The sequence below is a fragment of the Centropristis striata genome, chromosome 6 (genome assembly GCF_030273125.1).
Source record: "Centropristis striata isolate RG_2023a ecotype Rhode Island chromosome 6, C.striata_1.0, whole genome shotgun sequence".
NCBI lineage: Eukaryota > Metazoa > Chordata > Actinopteri > Perciformes > Serranidae > Centropristis > Centropristis striata.
This window is the reverse complement of record NC_081522.1, coordinates 24,953,319-24,972,137: the sequence shown is the minus strand read 5'-3', so window position 1 is coordinate 24,972,137 and position 18,819 is coordinate 24,953,319. Positions and strand designations below refer to the sequence as shown.

Below are 18,819 nucleotides of genomic sequence, written 5' to 3'. Positions count from 1 at the left end.
CTAAGAGGATACTTTATCATGTTTTCTTTAATTAAGGACACCCTAGAGGCACTCTATCATGTTGTCATTATTATTTACCTAGGGCACCTTAAAGGACATGCTTTCTCAATGTAAGGGCAACTTAACGGCTAGTTATCATGTTTTCTCTAAAAAACATGGCATCATTTCTCAATTTAAGGGCATCCTAAAGGGCACTTCAGCAATCTTTCTCCATTTAAAGGCTGATTTCCACCGGGCGCGTTACAGCCGCGGAACAGCTGCGCCGCGGTCGCAGTTGATGCCACTCTAATCAATGAGAGCATGTCCACCGGGCGCGCTGCGGAATGTTTCAGCAACGTTGCAGCCGCGGCTCTCCGCGAGCATTAGGTAGCATTTCTATTTTCTCCGCGAGCCGCTGCTAAACCGCGTAAATCTCAACAGAGCAGATTGCACCAGACAGGAAGTCCAACTCAGAATCAACGTAATACACTTCCGCCCCCTTTCAAAATAAAACACAATACTTAGTTCATGCAGCCTAAAACTACTTCACATCAACATTATGTTATGACCGGGGCACCAATCAATCAATCAAAGGATCTCAGAGGATCGGAGACATGGACGACAAGAGACTGATTGTTGAAATGGAACATCATACAATCATTTATGACATAACATATTGTTTTTTATAAGGATAGATGGTCAGATCAACAGATCTTCCACGTCAGAGAAGCAAAGTAAGCTGTTGGTTGTTGTTGTTTACTTTATATGCACAGTTTATCACGGGATCTCGTGGTCTCCCATTCAGGATTATCGCGTGTTCTCGTTATCTCGCGTGTATACGGCTGGCTCACTATGCTGCCGTTCCACGGCCGTAACGTGCCCAGTGTGAATTGACGCTGGGCAGAAGGCGGAGCAAAACCGCAGCGGAGCCGTTCCGAGGCTGTAACACGCCCGGTGGAATTCCCCAGTAAGGGTATCTTAAAGGACACTTCTCTAATAAAGGGCACACTAAAGTTCACTTTATCACGTTTTCTCCAAGGAAGGCACCCTAGAAGGCATTTTAGCATGTTGTCTCCACTGGAATGGTACCCTAGGGGGCACTTCGGCTGCCCTGTCACTTCTTTGAGTACACCAGTGTTCACTATAGCACTAAAGGTGCATTCTGCAATATTTGATACCCACATTGCAAAGGTAGAAGCAGCCAAAGTACAAATGCCATGATGTGCTGATCCAGGATAAAAATATGATAAAAATGCAGCTTTTTTCTTTTTTTCAAATGTCTCCATCTCCATCCTGCTCCTTGAGAATGAACATATCCTCTAGATTTAAAAAACATTTCTTCTTGCAACAACAACTTTCAACACTGATGAGCATTTTCCAAGTCAAACCATGAGTTTTTGGGATAGAGTTTTGTCCTTCCAGATAGACTGGAGATCAGCTTGCAGAGACTCTAACAACATACAGGGATCTTCATGTTTTTACAGCTCTCAGGGTGCTTAAAGCGTTCATGCAGCCAGAATCTGACTGGGTGAGTAGTAATGTGACTTAGTGACAACCAGGCAGTGTTGGAGCATATTTAGGTGACAGATGGTGCATGTGAGGGATTCTGTTATTTTGGCATCCGCCCCTCGGCCCTCCACCAGGGGTTCGGCTCGATTCCCAAACATCAAACCGGGGACATGCTTCTCTCTCTCCTGGCATCTCTGAGTGTTCTCCTCTTTCAAGCCTCCATCAAACTGTCAGCTGCACTAACCCCTGAGCTTGAGGTGCTTTCTTTGGGTATTAATTTCACTCGTGCTCCAGCAGAAACTGGTGTGAAATGAGCTCCTTGGAGGTTGCTGAGGTTGTTGAGGTTGCATCGCAGCACATCAAAGATAAAAACTGGCTTCAATCTTCAATTTAACACACTGATAAAAGATCATGAGCTGATCTGTTATCAGCTGTGCACAGTTGCAGAGACCTGCAAGGTGTTGTGCCAACATCCTCTTGACCCTCTTCCTAGCGTCGTCCTGCTGAGAAGCCGGACACTCTTCAACACTTCAGACACTGGCAACTGCGGCTCAAATTCACCCCAATTTTCCACGAGAGACACTGAAAACTAGACTCTCTTTCTTGCTTGTGTTGAATGAATGCAGTCATCCCACAAGAACCACAGACATCAACAAACCCTTATCTTAATCGATGCCAGACCGGCCCACGGCTCCAAGCTCCTCCGGAGAAATAATCCACTTTGTCACAAAGCCAGACTTTAAACTTGAACGCCAATGTGTTTAATCTAAGGCCGCTCCCTCCGTCTTTTACGATGAGAACCATTGACTCTATCCACTTCAGCCTCCCAAGTGGACTTTGGTCGCATGTCAGTTTTGATCGGGCTATCAGCAGCTTGAGAGTCTCCTCCAGGAAACTGTCCTCACCTGAAACATGAAGGCTGTTTGGTCAAGCACAGTGATTGCCAGACATTTCCTGGAAAGCAAACCCTTGTGGTCGGAGCTGAAATTATTTGTCAATTTAGCAGAAATTGAATCTGCAACTCTTTGATGATTGTGCAAGATTTGATTTTTTGTCAAATAAATCAAGCACTTTGTAGACATCACTTTTGGCAAATAGCCATGGGACATAAATAAAAAAATGATTAATGTATTCAGAGAGAAATGGATCAGAAGTTCATAATTCAGAATTGTTCACTGCAGACCCACTTATCAGGGTTCTTACGGCTTTTTAAGAGCGAAATTCAAGTAGTTCAATCAGAGTAGATTCATACCCACAGCAAGCAATATATACTGACACAGTTTATTTTACCAGCTGTGTATATGAACTCTGATTTCACATTTTGTTCCCCCCCCAAAAAGCTGCAAATAACACGTTAAAAGACACATGTTCCGGTGTTTTCAGTGCCAGTTATGAAAGCTCTGACTATGAGTTGGAAACATAACTTGCAGTTACCCTTCTTAAGATGAAATCTTTGCAAAGTTGCACGACACACTGATCCATGATGGATTCCACAGAGCCAGCATCGCCGGATAGAGATCTTCTACTTTGTCAAACTTACCAACAGAATCGTCAGAAACATTCCTATGATGAAAGCATGCCTGCCCTGGAAGTGGTTTCAGCTTGAACTGAGAGCCATTATCCATACATTCACTGGAACCACTTTGAAAAATGATCCGCTTTCACTAAGTGAAGCAATAAGTCAAATTATTTCCAAACCTTTCAGGGGGAAAATTGGCAGAAACACAAAGAAAAGGAGAAGACTTTGATTCCAAACCGACATAACTCAGATTGGAAAAAAAATACCCCACTCCCATAAACTTTATAGTCTCAAGAATACTAACGAACATGAAACAATGGCTTTTTGAAAACTAGAGAAAGGATTTAAATCTGTACTGCAGTCATGGTAAACTACAGATCATCTGCTAGCTTCAGACTGAAGTGATGAAGTTGTGTTCTTAGTGGGTAAATAACTATCTGATGTGAGGACAGTGCTGCATGACTGCAAAGTTTACAGAATTAATTCATACCCACAGTGAGCAATATATACTCATACTCTGTTAATTTGCACTTTCTAGGTAACAGTCCTTATTTTTATACAATGCCTAGAAGTAAGAAATCCTTACAAGTTATCTATCTATAAAGCAAGAAGTGTGTGTGTGTGTCTAGGGCATATCTCTTTTAGGGGAGCTAAAAGTCTGGATTTACACCCTGACTCATCTCATCTGGAAGTCTATTTAGCCTACCTATCTTTAGGAGTTTTAAAGTGCGCTACAAGGTTTGATTTTCCAATAATATTCAAATAGTTTCCAGTGAATATCAATGTTCAATGTGTATGTGCTGGATGGTGTGGTACCTTATGAAAAGTAAGTGTTTTATGGAGTCGCAGACGTTGTAGTGGTCTGCATGTAATGTGAAATCCTGTTATTCGCGATTAGCATGCTAAGCGGAGATTTAGCTTTATTCACTTCTTGTGTTGCATTACTATGTAATTCAGGGATGACATTCATGTTGCTTAGCGTAATGCCCATAATCATTTGATATGAGATACTTACATGGGGTTCACGTTAATGTACTTTTAGTGCAGCATACTGCATAATGTGCTGTCTCACGATTAGCAGGCTAACGAATACATACTTCCTAAGGGCACTGCACAAGTCTAATTAAAATGGGAGTAAATGAGACCTTCACATCTGCTCTGCCGTCAGTATATTACTCAGAAGTCAAACAACAACACAACAGGAAGAAACTAGAAACGAATGCAGCCGCCTGATCTCTCTGACTGGATGTTTGGTTCAGCCGGCCGCATACGGGACACTCTGAACCTCACTGAGACATTTGGCAGCGAGGCCTGTAATTATGGCCTGAGGCTTCGGCTCTGGTCAGAGGAGGACTACATGTGGACGGGAAAGCAGCGGTCTGTTCGGCTGAAGTCCTTGTTCCGATCCCTGGGTGTCAACTGACTTCCTCTCTGTGACCTCTGACCCCTGGGTGTCAGGGAACTGAGACAAGAACTATTTGTGCCTCGAAGGACGGCGGAGATGGTCGGGACGTGAAAGTGAAACATTTAAATCCACATAAGAGATTTAAAATATTAGGCTAGAAAAGTAGGCTGTTCCTGCAAAAGATGAATTAGTAGTAAGTAAAAAAAATGGATTGTTTTATTCAAAATATGCCTGTAAAATATGAATTGATTGTCATTTCTGATTTTATTTTCCATGTCTCCCTTAACATAAGAAGATGGGAGAGAGAATGACACAAACAGAGACAAGCAGCTGATTACAGGACATTCTGATGTGTCATTACAAAAATCTCAGATAATCTCCCATTTTTCCTCAAATTTAAAATGGCAGATTATCTGAGATTTCAAAAGGGTCTAATTTTGAAATGATACATCAGAAAGTCTTCCAGTCATCCTGAGGATGTCCACTGTCTACCTGAAGTGGAATGAGTCTCTGATTATGGATAGTTTCCTTTTAATTGCAATTTGAAATTAGTCCTTTTATTTTGAAGGCCGTTCTAACACGTTGGTACTGTAATGTCTAGTAAATACATGCATCGCGAAAACAAGTGGCGACTGGCTTGACTGTATTTTCCGAACTGTGGAGTAATAGTAATATAATATACAGCAGATTTTGCCCATGGACATATCCTCCAACCTTAAGCTTACCCTCCTTTCGCCCTTAAAAAGCTTGCATGTGTCCATGTTTGAAATGTAATCAAATGACAAAGCGTGCCTTTAAATTTTCAAAATCAACCTTTCGGGCCCTTATTCTGATACTTGATATCCTGGTCGTGCATTGAGTTTAAAGAGAGAAAAGTGGGACTTTTGCATGATGTAGTAATAATGTAAATGAAAGGTTGATAATTGAAAAAAACAGGCTACTTTTCGTTGTCCGTGTTTTGATTTCCATACAGATATGGATTGATCGTAAGATACACGGATTCATTCAGCACATAAAACAAATAAAAGCATAAAATCCTCAAAAAATAAGCTAAATCCAAAAACACTTTTAAAAGAAAAATGACTTAATTAATATGTTATCAAAAGCAAATAACAACTTAAATTGTCAAACTAATTCATACTTGTTAATGTTTTCGTTTCCATTTTTTCTGCTATTCTTCACAGATGTGTAGTACCACGGATGTATAAAGAGTGCAGAACTGGATAAAGTTTTAGAGGCTGGGCCCTGTTCATTCCTATGAAAGTTACTCCGTGGTGCATGAAGCCAAAAAGCTCAACTTTTGTATATAAAATAACTCTTATTACTGAAGTGTTTTTTTGTCTTATTAAGATACTTTAAGTTACTTTTAATATGTTACTTCATCATTTAATCAAATCTCTACAAGTCAAAAAAAGCTGGGGAAAATATACATACTAATCAAGTTAAAATATTCCAGATGGCTTGTGCAGAAATTTACCAAAAATCACCCTGACTCTCAGCCAGTCTGTCTGTCTGTTTTTATTTTGCTCTGAAAACTATTGGGATCTCCCGTGAATTCACAAATAAATGTCCACAGCTGGAAAATAAATGAGGTTTTAATTTCTGCAGAATGCCAGCATACCTCCCAGATGTTTTAACAGCCTCAAACATGGAAAAACTATCGGCATAAAATCACATGTGAAGACAAACATGAAAGCTTTCATGATCCTCTATTGTGCTTTTATGCTCGCTGTAAAACAGATGTTTATTCATAAGGCAGAAGCTGTTGAATGACCCGTTTGGGGAAAATTCAGTTGACTGTTGAGCACATCGAACAATATAAAAACTCAGAAGGTCAAAGGAAGTTAAAGAGACTTCTGCAGATGGGCTGAAGCACTACACGCTGTCATTAAAAGCATTGTGTTTGGAGTCTCCCCAATATGATCTTCTATAGAGTTTGGAGTCTTCTTTAAAAGAGCATTAACCCTCTGAACCCCGACAAGCCGTTTTTTACTTTTACTCACTGTTGTCTTTTATTTCACAGCAATATATAAAACCTATAAGTCCTGCAGCTCTGTGGAATCAGAACAATCATAGCTAAAAGTGGTAACAAAAACAATGTCCTTTGTGCAGAATAACACAATAATAATGACAGAAATCATTTTAAAAAAAGAAAAAACTCAAGTTAAAATTCTCCGATTAAAGTTATTTTAAAATAATTGGAATAAAATTAAATTTATATACACACCACTTTTCCAAGTGTCATGAATATATATAAAAATGGGTCTCCACATGCTTTATACAATGAACTATTTAAATATTTACAACCTCTTAGAAGCTCTCCTCTCTGCTCTGTGTAAACAGCCTGCAGTGGTGTCACAGTGTCACTGAGGAGCAGAATTTCATGTTTTTATCAGAATCTAACTTTTCAAAACAGTTTATTTTTGGCAATGTCTTAAATGAGTAAATGTAAAAGAAAGTGATTTGAGCAGATATATAAATATTTTAAACACCGTTTTGGTTAATCCATTTTTTTCTTACATTTTGTAGTTCAGAGGGTTGAGCCCTACTCAATAAAAAGTAAGAAAAATATAAATTTTTTCTTTTTTTTTCTCTCCCATCTCTTCTCAGGATGATTGACAGCTGCTCCTCCTGAACCCCAGGATGCCTGTGGTGCCAGTGGGCGGGACATCCTCCTCCCAACAAGTCGTACCTGTCGCCCTCACCTGCTCCTGGCTGCTCCTTCTCCTCCACGCCGCCTTCGGTCAGAAACCCGCCAAGCTGCCTCTGATTGGCCGGAAGCCGTTCATAGCCGCCTGGAACGCCCCGCTGGACATGTGCACCATCAAGTACAACATCACCACCAACGCTGACCGCCTCTTCCACATCCACGGGAGCCCACGTGCCGACTGGACGGGCCAGAACGTCACCATCTTCTACGCCAACCGGCTGGGCTACTACCCTTACTACACGCCGCAGGGCGTCGCCGTGCATGGCGGCCTGCCACAGAACTGCAGCCTGGACCTGCACCTGTTCAAGGCCTATCAGGACATCAACCACTTCATCCCCGCAGAGGACTTCCGCGGCCTGGCCGTCATAGACTGGGAGTTCTGGCGTCCTCAGTGGAGTCGAAACTGGCACAAGAAAGACATCTACCGGCGCAAGTCAAGGGAGCTGACCGCCAAGGCGTATGTCAACGTGACGGCGGCGCAGGTGGAGGAGCTGGCACGGCGGCGCTTTGAGAAGAGCGCCAAGGCGTTCATGCAGAGGACTATCCAGCTGGGTACACGCCTTCGCCCCAACGGCCTCTGGGGTTTCTACCTCTACCCCGACTGCCACAACTACAACTTGCACGAGCAGAACTACACGGGCTTCTGCCCCCTGCTGGAGAGGCTGAGGAACGACGAGCTGCTGTGGCTGTGGAACAGCAGCACGGCACTCTTTCCCTCCGTGGCGATCAGGAAAACTCACACCAACAGCATCAGTAACCTGCACTTCTCCCAGCACAGGATCCGAGAGTCCCTGCGTGTTGCCTCGCTGACCTCCAGGGAGTACGACCTCCCCACCTACGTGTACCTGAGGCTGGGCTACAGAGACGAGGCGCTGGCCTTCCTCACCACGGTAAGATCAAAGTTGATCAAAACAGTAGCCCTGTTCAAAGTTAATTTTGACACATAGAATTTTGAAATGTTGTATTAAAGAAAATGTGAATTAGGGACGTTTCCATAAACTGGTTTAGAGCGAATAAACAACCCTGCCGTACAGGTAAAGGACTCAAATGAATCAAAAGGATAAGGCAGAGGCAGAGTCCAAAAACAGGCAAGGGTCAAAACCAAAAAGCACACTAGGAAAACACTGGAGAGTAGGACTCATGGTACACTGACAATCTGGCACTGGGGAATGGGAAACAAAGGGTTTAAATACAGAGAGTCAATGAGGTGATGAGACACAGGTGTGTGATTAGGGGGGCGGAGCCACAACCAGGTGTGAAGCTGGAGCCTGGAGTAGGCAGAGGAGGGGCAGACTGTGACACCTGCACAAACCCTGCAGGGTTGTTTATTCACTTCCAACCCTGTTGGAACAAAAGTTTTATCTAATTTTTGTTTCGAGCTTTTGAATGCATCTGCAAACTTCTATTCTCTGATAAATAAATAAAAGAATTGCAAGCTCATAAATGGAGCTCACAAATAATTATTTGTATGTTCAAGATAATTTGATGATCGATTTGATCAGCCTGGAGTGGTTTTGAGCTTTGTGGTCTGCACTGCAAAAAAGGTGTGTCTAAAAACAAGATAAAAACACTAAATCTGAGGGAAATTATCTTACTGCATGGACAGATAATTTCACTTGACAAGATTTCCCAGTTCCTCAAACATCACGTTTCTGTTTCACTGTGTCTTTAAATAAAGCGTTCCATGTCTGGAATATGAGTTGTCTGCTTAATAAAAACAATAATATTTCCTGAACCAGCAACAATCATGTGGTTTCTTCTGTCTGCACACAGACAAAAAGAAATGCAATCAATATTTTTTCCTAGAGAGACCAGCCTGACCTCAATTCTGCAGAAAGCGTGCAGCCCAACATGCAAGTTTAGTGGACGTGACGTCAGAAGCTGAATGAGTGGGCTGAACGGTGGGGAAAGGTAACTGAAACATGCCGATCTGTTGGTTCGCAACAGGGAACATCAACTCCTCACAATCTCCTGGTCCTTTCTGTAAAATTAAGACAAAATACTTTGTTTTCTGAGTCACTTTAACCAACAGGAAGCTCACGTGTCAGCACATATCGAGTAGTCTTTGTAGCTTATATGCTCCCATTTTATTATGATTACTATCATGAATTTAAAGTACAGGGAACACAATGAATACCACAGTCGAATATTTTCAACCTGAAGTTGTACTCAGAAATATAACATGGAGACAAAAGAAAAGAGGCAAGGCAATTAATAATACAATCAAATTTCCAAACATAAAAGGGAGCTTGTCAAATCCTCCAAAGGGTATTAACTTATTCTAACCGATTTACTTATTTTATTTTGGATTACAAAATTATGGAAGAGAGTGTAAATATACAGTTTATGATATATATATATATATATATATATAAACACCTGAGAATATATATATATTCTCAGGTTTTGAATCCATATATATAATAAGTTCCTGAATAGCATGCCATAATATACACACACATTTTCCCATTGTGCCATATGGCATATTCACTGTTATTCCAAAGTAAAGTAAATCTTTACATTTTCAGATCCATAAACCACAATATTAAACTAATGCAATTTAAGAGAAGATGTTTATTGAAGACACTTTTATAAATCTCTGACTGTAAAATGAGATTTTCTTCACAACACTGTTAGTTTGAGTTTATTTACTACTGACATCTAGTGGACATCCACTGAATAATACAAACCTAAAATGTTTGTGGTTTCATTCTTCTACCTGCACTAAACCACCACAACCAGAGGGAGTTTTTACTGCCTATTGGCCTGCCAAGTCTGTGAGGAGTTTTAGAAATAATATTTGAAATATGCAGGTAAAATGTATGTAAAACAACAACAAAACATTGTGGGAAAAAAGTGGTTGTTTGTTTCTTTAATCCTGATAAAGGTTCATTTTGGAAATACCTCAGTTCTTCTTTACTTGATACCTTGTGTCTCTTAATTAATTAATTATTTTTTTGGTACAGATTATAAATAGCTGTCTTTACAAATGATCCAGTAAAAATTATGTTTTGTGCTGTGAGTAAACATTGTCCATACAGTGCAATCATTTAGAGTTGTATCATTATTTAACTTGAAACTGAACTTTAAAAAAGATTTTGGGTTCATTAAAATCCCTTCTTGTGCTTCCTCTTTGAAAAAAAAAAGAGTTTTTTAATTTTCTGGACTTGGTGTTGTTACCTGAACCCCATCTTTCTGAACCCCAAAAGATGTGTTTTCTTTAAGAGACTGACAAAAATATGTTGAAGAAAGAAAGTGTAAAAACAGGCATTTTGTAGTTTTTGTTAGAATAAGTAACCACAATGAAGCTTAAAATTGTGATATTTCTCTCATTTAAAACAACACATTTTAAAAAAAATATTTGTGACACTTGTGGACACTGTGAAAAGGGTTTTATATATATATTCAATTTCACTACAATTTAACAAATACCTTATCATATAAATTTAACTTATTTATGTAATTATAACTGTGATATTCTGCTCAAAAGACAATTTGAGGTCCTTTCACTTCTAGCCATGATTGTGTTGATTCCACAGAGCTGCAGAACTTAAAGTAGTTTTATGTTGAACACTTAAAATTAGAAATTAACTCATACAATTAATCTTTCCCTCAGATTTAGTGTTTTCTGGTTTTTAGACACATTTTTTTTTTTTTTTAAGTGTGTGTGTTGGATGGTTTTATATATGTGTGAGTGACGAAGACACACCATGTGATGTGATGTCTATACCTGTGTGTTTCCTGCAGAAAGACTTGATCCACACCATCGGGGAGAGTGCTGCTCTGGGAGCTGCAGGGTTCGTCATCTGGGGGGACCTCAACCTGACCTCGTCCAGGGTGGGTGGCCCCAAACAAAATCTTTCTCTCTCTAAGCTGGCTCACAGAGAAAAAAGACCTTCTGACTCCTTCTGTCAGCTCATGATTCATTGTTTCACAAAGAATATTTAAATACAGGTCATATATTGCAAAATATTTTCTTTTCTAATTTGTGCTGCTGAGACAGACTGACTGTGTACTTCCATGTGAAAGACATTCTTTCCTCAAACTTCTCGATTTGTTTTGGACTCCAAACAAACCACAGCAGTAAATATAGTCAGACAATAGAGAGTTGACATCATGTGGTCGCCGCGTGTTGTGAAACCACCAGCAGTCCTGTCTGCATGGAAAAGAGTTCATCTCAACAGCTTCAGACTGCATCAGAATTTTAGGGAGTGTTCTTGAATGAAAATGCAGCTGCTTTTAAAAAAATTATAATGCAATCTGTTATCCCAAAATCTGTCCCACCTCATCTCTCAAAACCTGCTGTATCAGCTTGGCTTGGACGATTTAAGTGTATTTAGCTGCTAAACCTGATCAAATGATCAAATTCTTTCTAATAGGCAGCAGGGGGCAACTCTGCTTAAAGAAGTCTGTTTGAAGGGGACCTTTTGCAAACGGTCAATTAGCTCGCTATGCTAAACCTTTATGAGGTGAAAGCTAACTTTACAAATCCACTAGTACAGCCGAGTCTTATTTTTGCATTAACACAACAAAACAGACAATAAACACGGCCAATACTTACACTTTTAGGAGTTGGATCTCCAAATTAACAAGCAGAGAGCAGTTTGTTTTAACTTTCAGGGCAGTTGCAGCTCAGCTCAGCTGTCAGTCAAAACGCATTAGCCAATTGGAAAGCACACAGAGAAACCCGCCCACACGTGACATTTGTGCCAGAACCGCAAGCAAAAAGGCTGGCATCGCAAACACAAAGACAGAATCGCAAAAGCAAAACCAGAATTGCAAATGCAAAACCAGCAGCAAACAAACAAAAACAGTTAAATAATAATAATTTAAATAATTTGATTGCAAGTTTTTTAATTTTGTCTTTGACTTTATTTTTTGTTTAAATTTTGTATTTGATATTTTGATTAATGTTTTTTTGTTTGAATTTGAAAAAGTGTTTTGGCACAAATCTAACTCAATAGAAAATTACCCAATTTCTCACTTGGTTAATTATATCGGTGAACATTCTCAGAAAGAGTTCATGGTCTCAATCATATGAAGTCTTCTTCAATACAGCATGATGTCCATTTTGTAAATTATGGTCCCATTTAAAGTAGAAGATGGTTATTATATTATAGACGATAAAGTGAACAAAACATACAACAAGCTGAGAGACACAACATGATGATCCCATCGGACCAAATATTCTCTCTTTTAGCTCCGTTTTGGTCTCCACAAGCTTAAAAAAAATATCTCTTTGTCTGCTAAATGCTCCACTGTGTTCACCAGCTAGTCTCTAACTTTCTCTGTCTGTCTGCTGCTTGCTGCTCATACGGTTATATACCAGCCCAGTCGACAGAAGAAGAAAAATGTGGTATTGTACATTTCTGCAACCATCTGATACAATATTTATAAGAAAGTTTTTTTGGCATCCTGTTGCTTTAAGCATGGGGCTAGAGATGCAGTTTAATGAGCATCATAGTCGCTTGTTGGATTGGTCAAACACAAACCGGGAGACTTGCGTTAGAGTCCTGTATGAAACCTCGTCAGCGTTGTAAATAAACTTCCTTACATAAATACACCCTATAAGGGCACGATCTACGTAGCGCAGTAGTTGTTGTTTTTTTCTCGATGAAACTGCTTCCAGTAGTTACATCGGAAGGTTTTCTAACCTAAACCCTGACCTTTTTCTTCACCTTCACCTTTAGTTTTTGTATCATCCCTACATCCTGTAATATCCCTTTAAGCTTTACTAGTGCAGTGCCCGTAGGAAGAATGTATTCGTTAGCATGCTAATCGTGAGATACCACATTACGCACTATGCTGCACTAAAAGTATATTAACATGAACCCAATTAGCTGATATACTATATTGCATGTAAGTATCTCATATCAAATGATTATGGGCATTACGCTAAGCAACATGAATGTCATCCCTGATTACATTGTAATGCAACATAAGAGGTGAATGAAGCTAAATCTACGCTTAGCATGCTAATCACGAATAACAGAATTTGCACATTACATGCAGACCTCTACAACATCTGCAACTCCATAAAACACTTACTTTTCATAAGGTACCACACCATCCAGCACATACACATTGAACATTGATATTTGCTGGAAACTATTCAAATATAATTGGAAAATCAAATCTTGTAGCTCACTTTAAAACTCCTAAAGATAGGTAGGCTAAATAGACTTCCAGATGAGATGAGTCAGGGTGTAAATCCAGAGTGAATTGTGTTACTGACCAGGTGTAGGCCTATCACACAATGGGGTGGAGCTCCCCTAAAAGGCGTCCGATCAGAAACAGTGCAATGCCGCAACACGTCCTACGTAAATAATGATATTTTGAAAAATGAATTCAAAAATCATCAAAATCGAGGATGCACACCTTCTTGCAAGTCACATACGAAGTCAGTCTGACTGTCAGAGACGGTCAGAGAGATATGAACTAGACACACACACACACACACACAGACGCTTTTTGCTTTTCTAGATAGATTACTGGTGGTAACTGGTTTGAGTTTTAGGAAGCTGCTGGAAATTAATTAATCGAAGATTTAACCAGACAGTAAATGCGTCATTAAGACAAACGGGAGCTAAGAGAAAGGGAATATTTTAAATTTGCATGGATGTATTTGTATCTAACACCAAAGCACAACACATGATGAGTTATGTGTCCTTTCCACAGCATAACTGCAGCAAAGTGAAAGCCTTCCTGAGCCACCGCCTGGGCCAGTACATCACCAATGTGACACGAGCCGCCGAGGTCTGCAGCGACTTCCTGTGCCAGGGGAATGGCCGCTGCGTCCGCAGAGATCCCCTTGCCCGCCATTACCTCCACCTGAGCGCTGGCAGCTACCACATCCGGCCCTCCGGCGACGGGGACTTCATGGTCACTGGGTGGCACTCGCAGCACGAGCTGCAGCTGCTGACTGAGAGGTTTCGCTGCCATTGCTACGAAGGACACGAGGGCGAGCGCTGCGACAGCATCAACGAAGTGAAGGAGGACGACGGGCCGTGGAGGGACGAGGACGAGGTGGATGAGCAGGAGAGGAGGAGGACGGAGTGGGAGGACGAGCAGGGGGATGGGTGGGAGGGGGCAGAGGGTGAGGCGTCGCTGAGCAGCTGCAGCCTTCACATGATGCTGTTGATGCTCCTGTTGAACTTCTCCTTAGTGAAGACAGTCGTATGACAAAAGCAGGAGTCAACTGCTACTTTTAAACACAGACAGATCACTTTTGAATTTTCATGACAGCAACAAACCAGTGTTTGGCTGGATATCAACCCTGGATGTTAGCATTTTAGCCGATCCATCACAGAGACACAAGACGTACCAGATGTCGAGTATTATCAGTGAAGCCAACAAATATCACTGCTCAGATCGAAGTTTTTCTCAATGATACAAATATGTCTCATGCAGTGCTCATCAACAGTTTGTTGCTGTGCAGGTCCTCGTGAACACCTTCACAGAAATATGAAATTAAATTAACATTTTAATAGTGGTGTTCATCTAAAATGTGTGTCACATATTAAAGGCAATTTGTTTTAAAGTTGTTGAGACATTTCACACAAAACCAAAAAGGACCTCATGGCCACACAGATGATCACCAAATTCAGTGGGGTTCATCCTCTGGGAACCTTGAATGTCTGCACAAAAGATCACCAATAAATGAGATCCAACACGCTGATCTAACATCATACGCCCTCATGAACAGTTCAGTATGAATTCCTACGAAAAGTATTGCACTGAAATTCGTAGGTTTTCCTACAAAAGTATTAGAAAATGTACTTAAAGTGTCAAAAGTAAAAGTACTTGTTATGCAGAATGGCTCTACTAAGATTTGGATTATTATTATTGATGTATTAACGTAAGGACCATTTAAATTTTCTCAAGGTAGGGCTAATTTTAACTACTTACTACTAATACACTGTTATGAGGTTTAATTAAGAAATATGTATAATAACTTTAATTAAGTCATGTTTTTATGTTAAATCGCAACCTGAAAAGTAACTAAAGCTGTAAAAAGTATGATATTTGCCTCTAAAATGTTTTAAAGTAGAGGTATAAAGTTACATAAAATAGAAATACTCCAGTAAAGTAACTTCACTTTACTTCAGTAAATGCACCTAGTTACATTCCACCAAAGGGTTTAAACATGTTTAAAACAACCATCTGGATGTTTAAAACAGCAGTATGTGTTGTGGTCACCTTTTGAAAATGAAAATGATACGAATCACACTGCAAACATTTTGTGGGAAATCTAATGAACCCCTTCATGAGGATCCGTTGAACATTAAAGCTTGCCGCTGAGTGGAAGAGACACTTGAACGTGAAATGAAAACAGCTGCTGTGTTGAAAAGTAACACATGATGCTTCCTTGTTTAGAGGAGTGTGATGGCACTTTAAAGTCTGTGAGGTTTGGCATGCTGAGGCTTTGGTTGATAGTTCAACCAGGTGAAATGTTTTTGACCTCTGCAACAAACTGCACTGCCTCTTTAGCCAACAACTGCATCAGTTTGTGAGTAAATGTTGTTAAACTGTGGATGAGAGCGTCACAGCAGAGCCGAGGATCCGATCAGAGGAATCACTGCTGGATGATCCTGTAATTTGTTGTGTGGCGAGACTAGAGCGAAGCCTTTTAACAGAAACCAAAGGGTGCTACTTCACCACAGCCATATGTAGGAAACTAATCACTAACATTTGACGCTTGGTCTGTGGTGTTTTTGAAGACGTACTTCATGAAACTCTCAACAATAAGCTGTTATTTCACTTGACATTATAAATGAAGCGTGTATTATTTTGTACTGTTGCTTTAAGTTACACTCTTGTATAAAGCCTGTCAGGAAACGCCACATACTTTGAGTCCGTTGGGACGCGACGTGCACATGTTGTAGGTGCTATTGATCTCAAAAATATTATGTCTCTGTATCCTTTCTATACAGATATAAGTAAAAGGATCAGGTTTGTTTCAGTGATTATGTAGAGGTGTATGTTACTATATGTCAGTTACTTTTTGATATCTGGTCTTGTTGTAGCTGAGTAGACCAAACAGTCTCTGAAGCTGCTGTACAGTACTGTAGGTATGACCAAACACTGAACAGGATGTTAAAGATGGCACATACTGTATCTGAGTACATGACGTAGTGGCCAAGCGCTGTTCTGCGGTTCTACGTAGGGATGCATGACATTACCCACATCAGTATCGGCCAATATAATAAACCAATACAATAATGGACAGCTGGCTCCCTGCTTAAACGCCTGACTTCGATGCCGTGTCCCTAACACGAGGATGACACACACATTGCAACGTGATGATGTCACATGCATCACGAGAGAGGGAGAAGCCCACATGGCCGTGCTCTCGACATTTAATAAAGTGTCGGAAACGGAAACTGCTCAGTGTCTTTCAACACTGCAACCTTTTTTTATTTAACATTTCATTTAAACTCGTAAGGCACTGAGGTTTCTCTTATTTACAGTGAACACGAGTACATTTACCAACAGTACAGAAATACAAATTCAAAATACAGATAACAGACAAGGTAAATAAATAAGTCAAAAATGCTATTAAAATGAGTTGCAGACAGTTGCAGGAAATCTGCAATCAACATGTTATGGTGTATTGATCCATTAAGGGCCATTAAAACAAAAGGCTGACTTTCTAAGTTCAGTGGCGTGTCAAGTACTGTCCATAATTCCAATGTTGGAATTATGAGTTGGTTAGTCCGCCTGACACAAACTCTGGTGTAAGTGCTCAAATTAACTCAAAAAACAGAGTTCTCGGTTCACTTCCAAGTGCACCAGAGTTCACAGCAGGTGAGAATGCGGTCCGAACCAAAGGAAGGAAGCAAACCAAAACAAATGGGCGGACGTGATAGAAGCAGGCTTGAAAAATGTCTCATGGACAAACGTGGTCCAATGATGAAGTAAAGACACTTATTAAAATATGGTCAGATGATCACAGAACACAGTTGCTTGTTGCTACAAACAATAACAACAGAGTCTTCATGTAATTTAGCGACAGAAATGGCTAATGGATTCAATCGCACAGTGGATCAATGCTGCATAAAAAGTAAAAACAAACTCTGCCAAAAATACATTAAAATCAGCAATTTGGCAGCTCTTTCCCTCACATATTCTGTCCTAATAGCTGAAAAAAGCAAAGCAAAGCAAATGGAAAAGTTTGCAACTTCACCACTGAATCGCAGTTCTACGGACTTTATGTGAAAGTGACGTTAATCCTCCATCTCCAGAACCATCATCCTGACCGTTACATGTTTGTGGTGACTGGGGAAAATAAAAAGTCGGAAGCAAGATAATACAGCTGCAAAACAATTAGAGATTAACAATATCACTATATTAAAATACAATAACACTTGATTGTTTCCCTTTTTTTTGTAAGTCGCTTTGGATAAAAGCGTCTGCTAAATGACTAAATGTAAATGTATGTCGGTATCAGTATTCAGCCAAATGAGTTGTAAAATATATCAGATATCGGCAAAAAAAACAATATCGTGCATCCCTAGGTCTACGCCTCCTTATTGCCAAAATAGAAACATCTCCTGCAAAAATATGAGAAAGTAGAAAGCCTACTGTTTAAAACTTTGTACCAAACAAAGGCCGATCGTACTGGTTTGTTGATGCATCCAGTTAGTTTGAATTTTTCTACTTGGAAAAATTCAAATTGAATCCAGATATTTTCAGCTTGCACAATGTACCTGAACTCAATTCGTGCCACCCAGAGGAACACTTTGTCAAAGAACACACCTTTACGTTTTCTCCCAACAGCATCGGTTTTTTTTTGGCAGCTTCACACAAAGAGCTCAATAAGAATAAGAAAAAGGGCCTCTAGAGAAACCGAGTGGAGCTGGATATCTGTTAGCACAGACCACAGACCTGGAGCATTTTAAGTAGAACCAAATCTAGAACAGAGATGGATCAGAGACCGGGGTCGAGGGTTGAATCATCCCAAAGACGTCTGAGGGGATGCTTCTATACATTTCTGTTCTTGTTGATTTAAAGATGTAGCACCAGTCTCTGTAACACTGATCCTGGTTTAAACTGGATCCATACTTTCATCTCAAACTTCAAGGTGAAGTTCAGGAGTTCATTATGATGCAATGATTGTTTCCTGCACTTACTGGGTGTTTTTTTCTCTGAAGATTGTAAACCAAATATGCAACAAGGACTATGCAATACATGAAAACTGTTACCTGAATGTAAATGCACTGCAAATAAAGATTTTTTCTTCTGTAAACTTGTGTTTCTATATTTCTTTCTGTGCAACATTTTTGATGAGTGAAAAAGTAAGATTGGCTGCAGACTTTTAGTCTTTTATTGTGAAATAAATACTGAGCAAGGAGCAGAAATGCAGAGCGTTCTCACATTGAAGTCACTCGAGTCTTTTCACATCCAAACCTGAATCATTAAGCCAGCTGGTTTCTGTCCAAATACTGAAGAGTGGAAAGAGGAAGGAGTGTGGGGGCGGAGAGATTATATTCTGTGACTTTCTCACCGATGATGACTCATGAAAAATGCTGCATGTTAAAAAACCTGTGAGTGTTTCATCACAACAGGTCAGACAAGTACTGGCTTACAGTCACACATCACATTAAGTGTTTGAAAACTGTTTTAAAAGGGCAAGAGTTGAGTCAAATATGTTAATAAATATTGAGTAAAACATATCCACATATATAAATATATAAA

At 40.0% G+C, this 18,819-nt stretch overlaps 1 protein-coding gene across 1 annotated transcript; it reads left to right on the top strand.

Moving 5' to 3' along the window:
- Nucleotides 1-1,456: 1,456 nt before the first annotated feature.
- hyal4 (hyaluronidase 4) lies at nucleotides 1,457-14,862 on the top strand. The gene is made up of 4 exons (XM_059334335.1): nucleotides 1,457-1,507; nucleotides 7,023-8,012; nucleotides 10,870-10,959; nucleotides 13,801-14,862. Exons 2-4 carry the CDS (start codon nucleotides 7,056-7,058, stop codon nucleotides 14,302-14,304), a joined length of 1,551 nt encoding a protein of 516 aa, XP_059190318.1. The 5' UTR covers nucleotides 1,457-1,507; nucleotides 7,023-7,055; the 3' UTR covers nucleotides 14,305-14,862.
- Nucleotides 14,863-18,819: the final 3,957 nt, after the last annotated feature.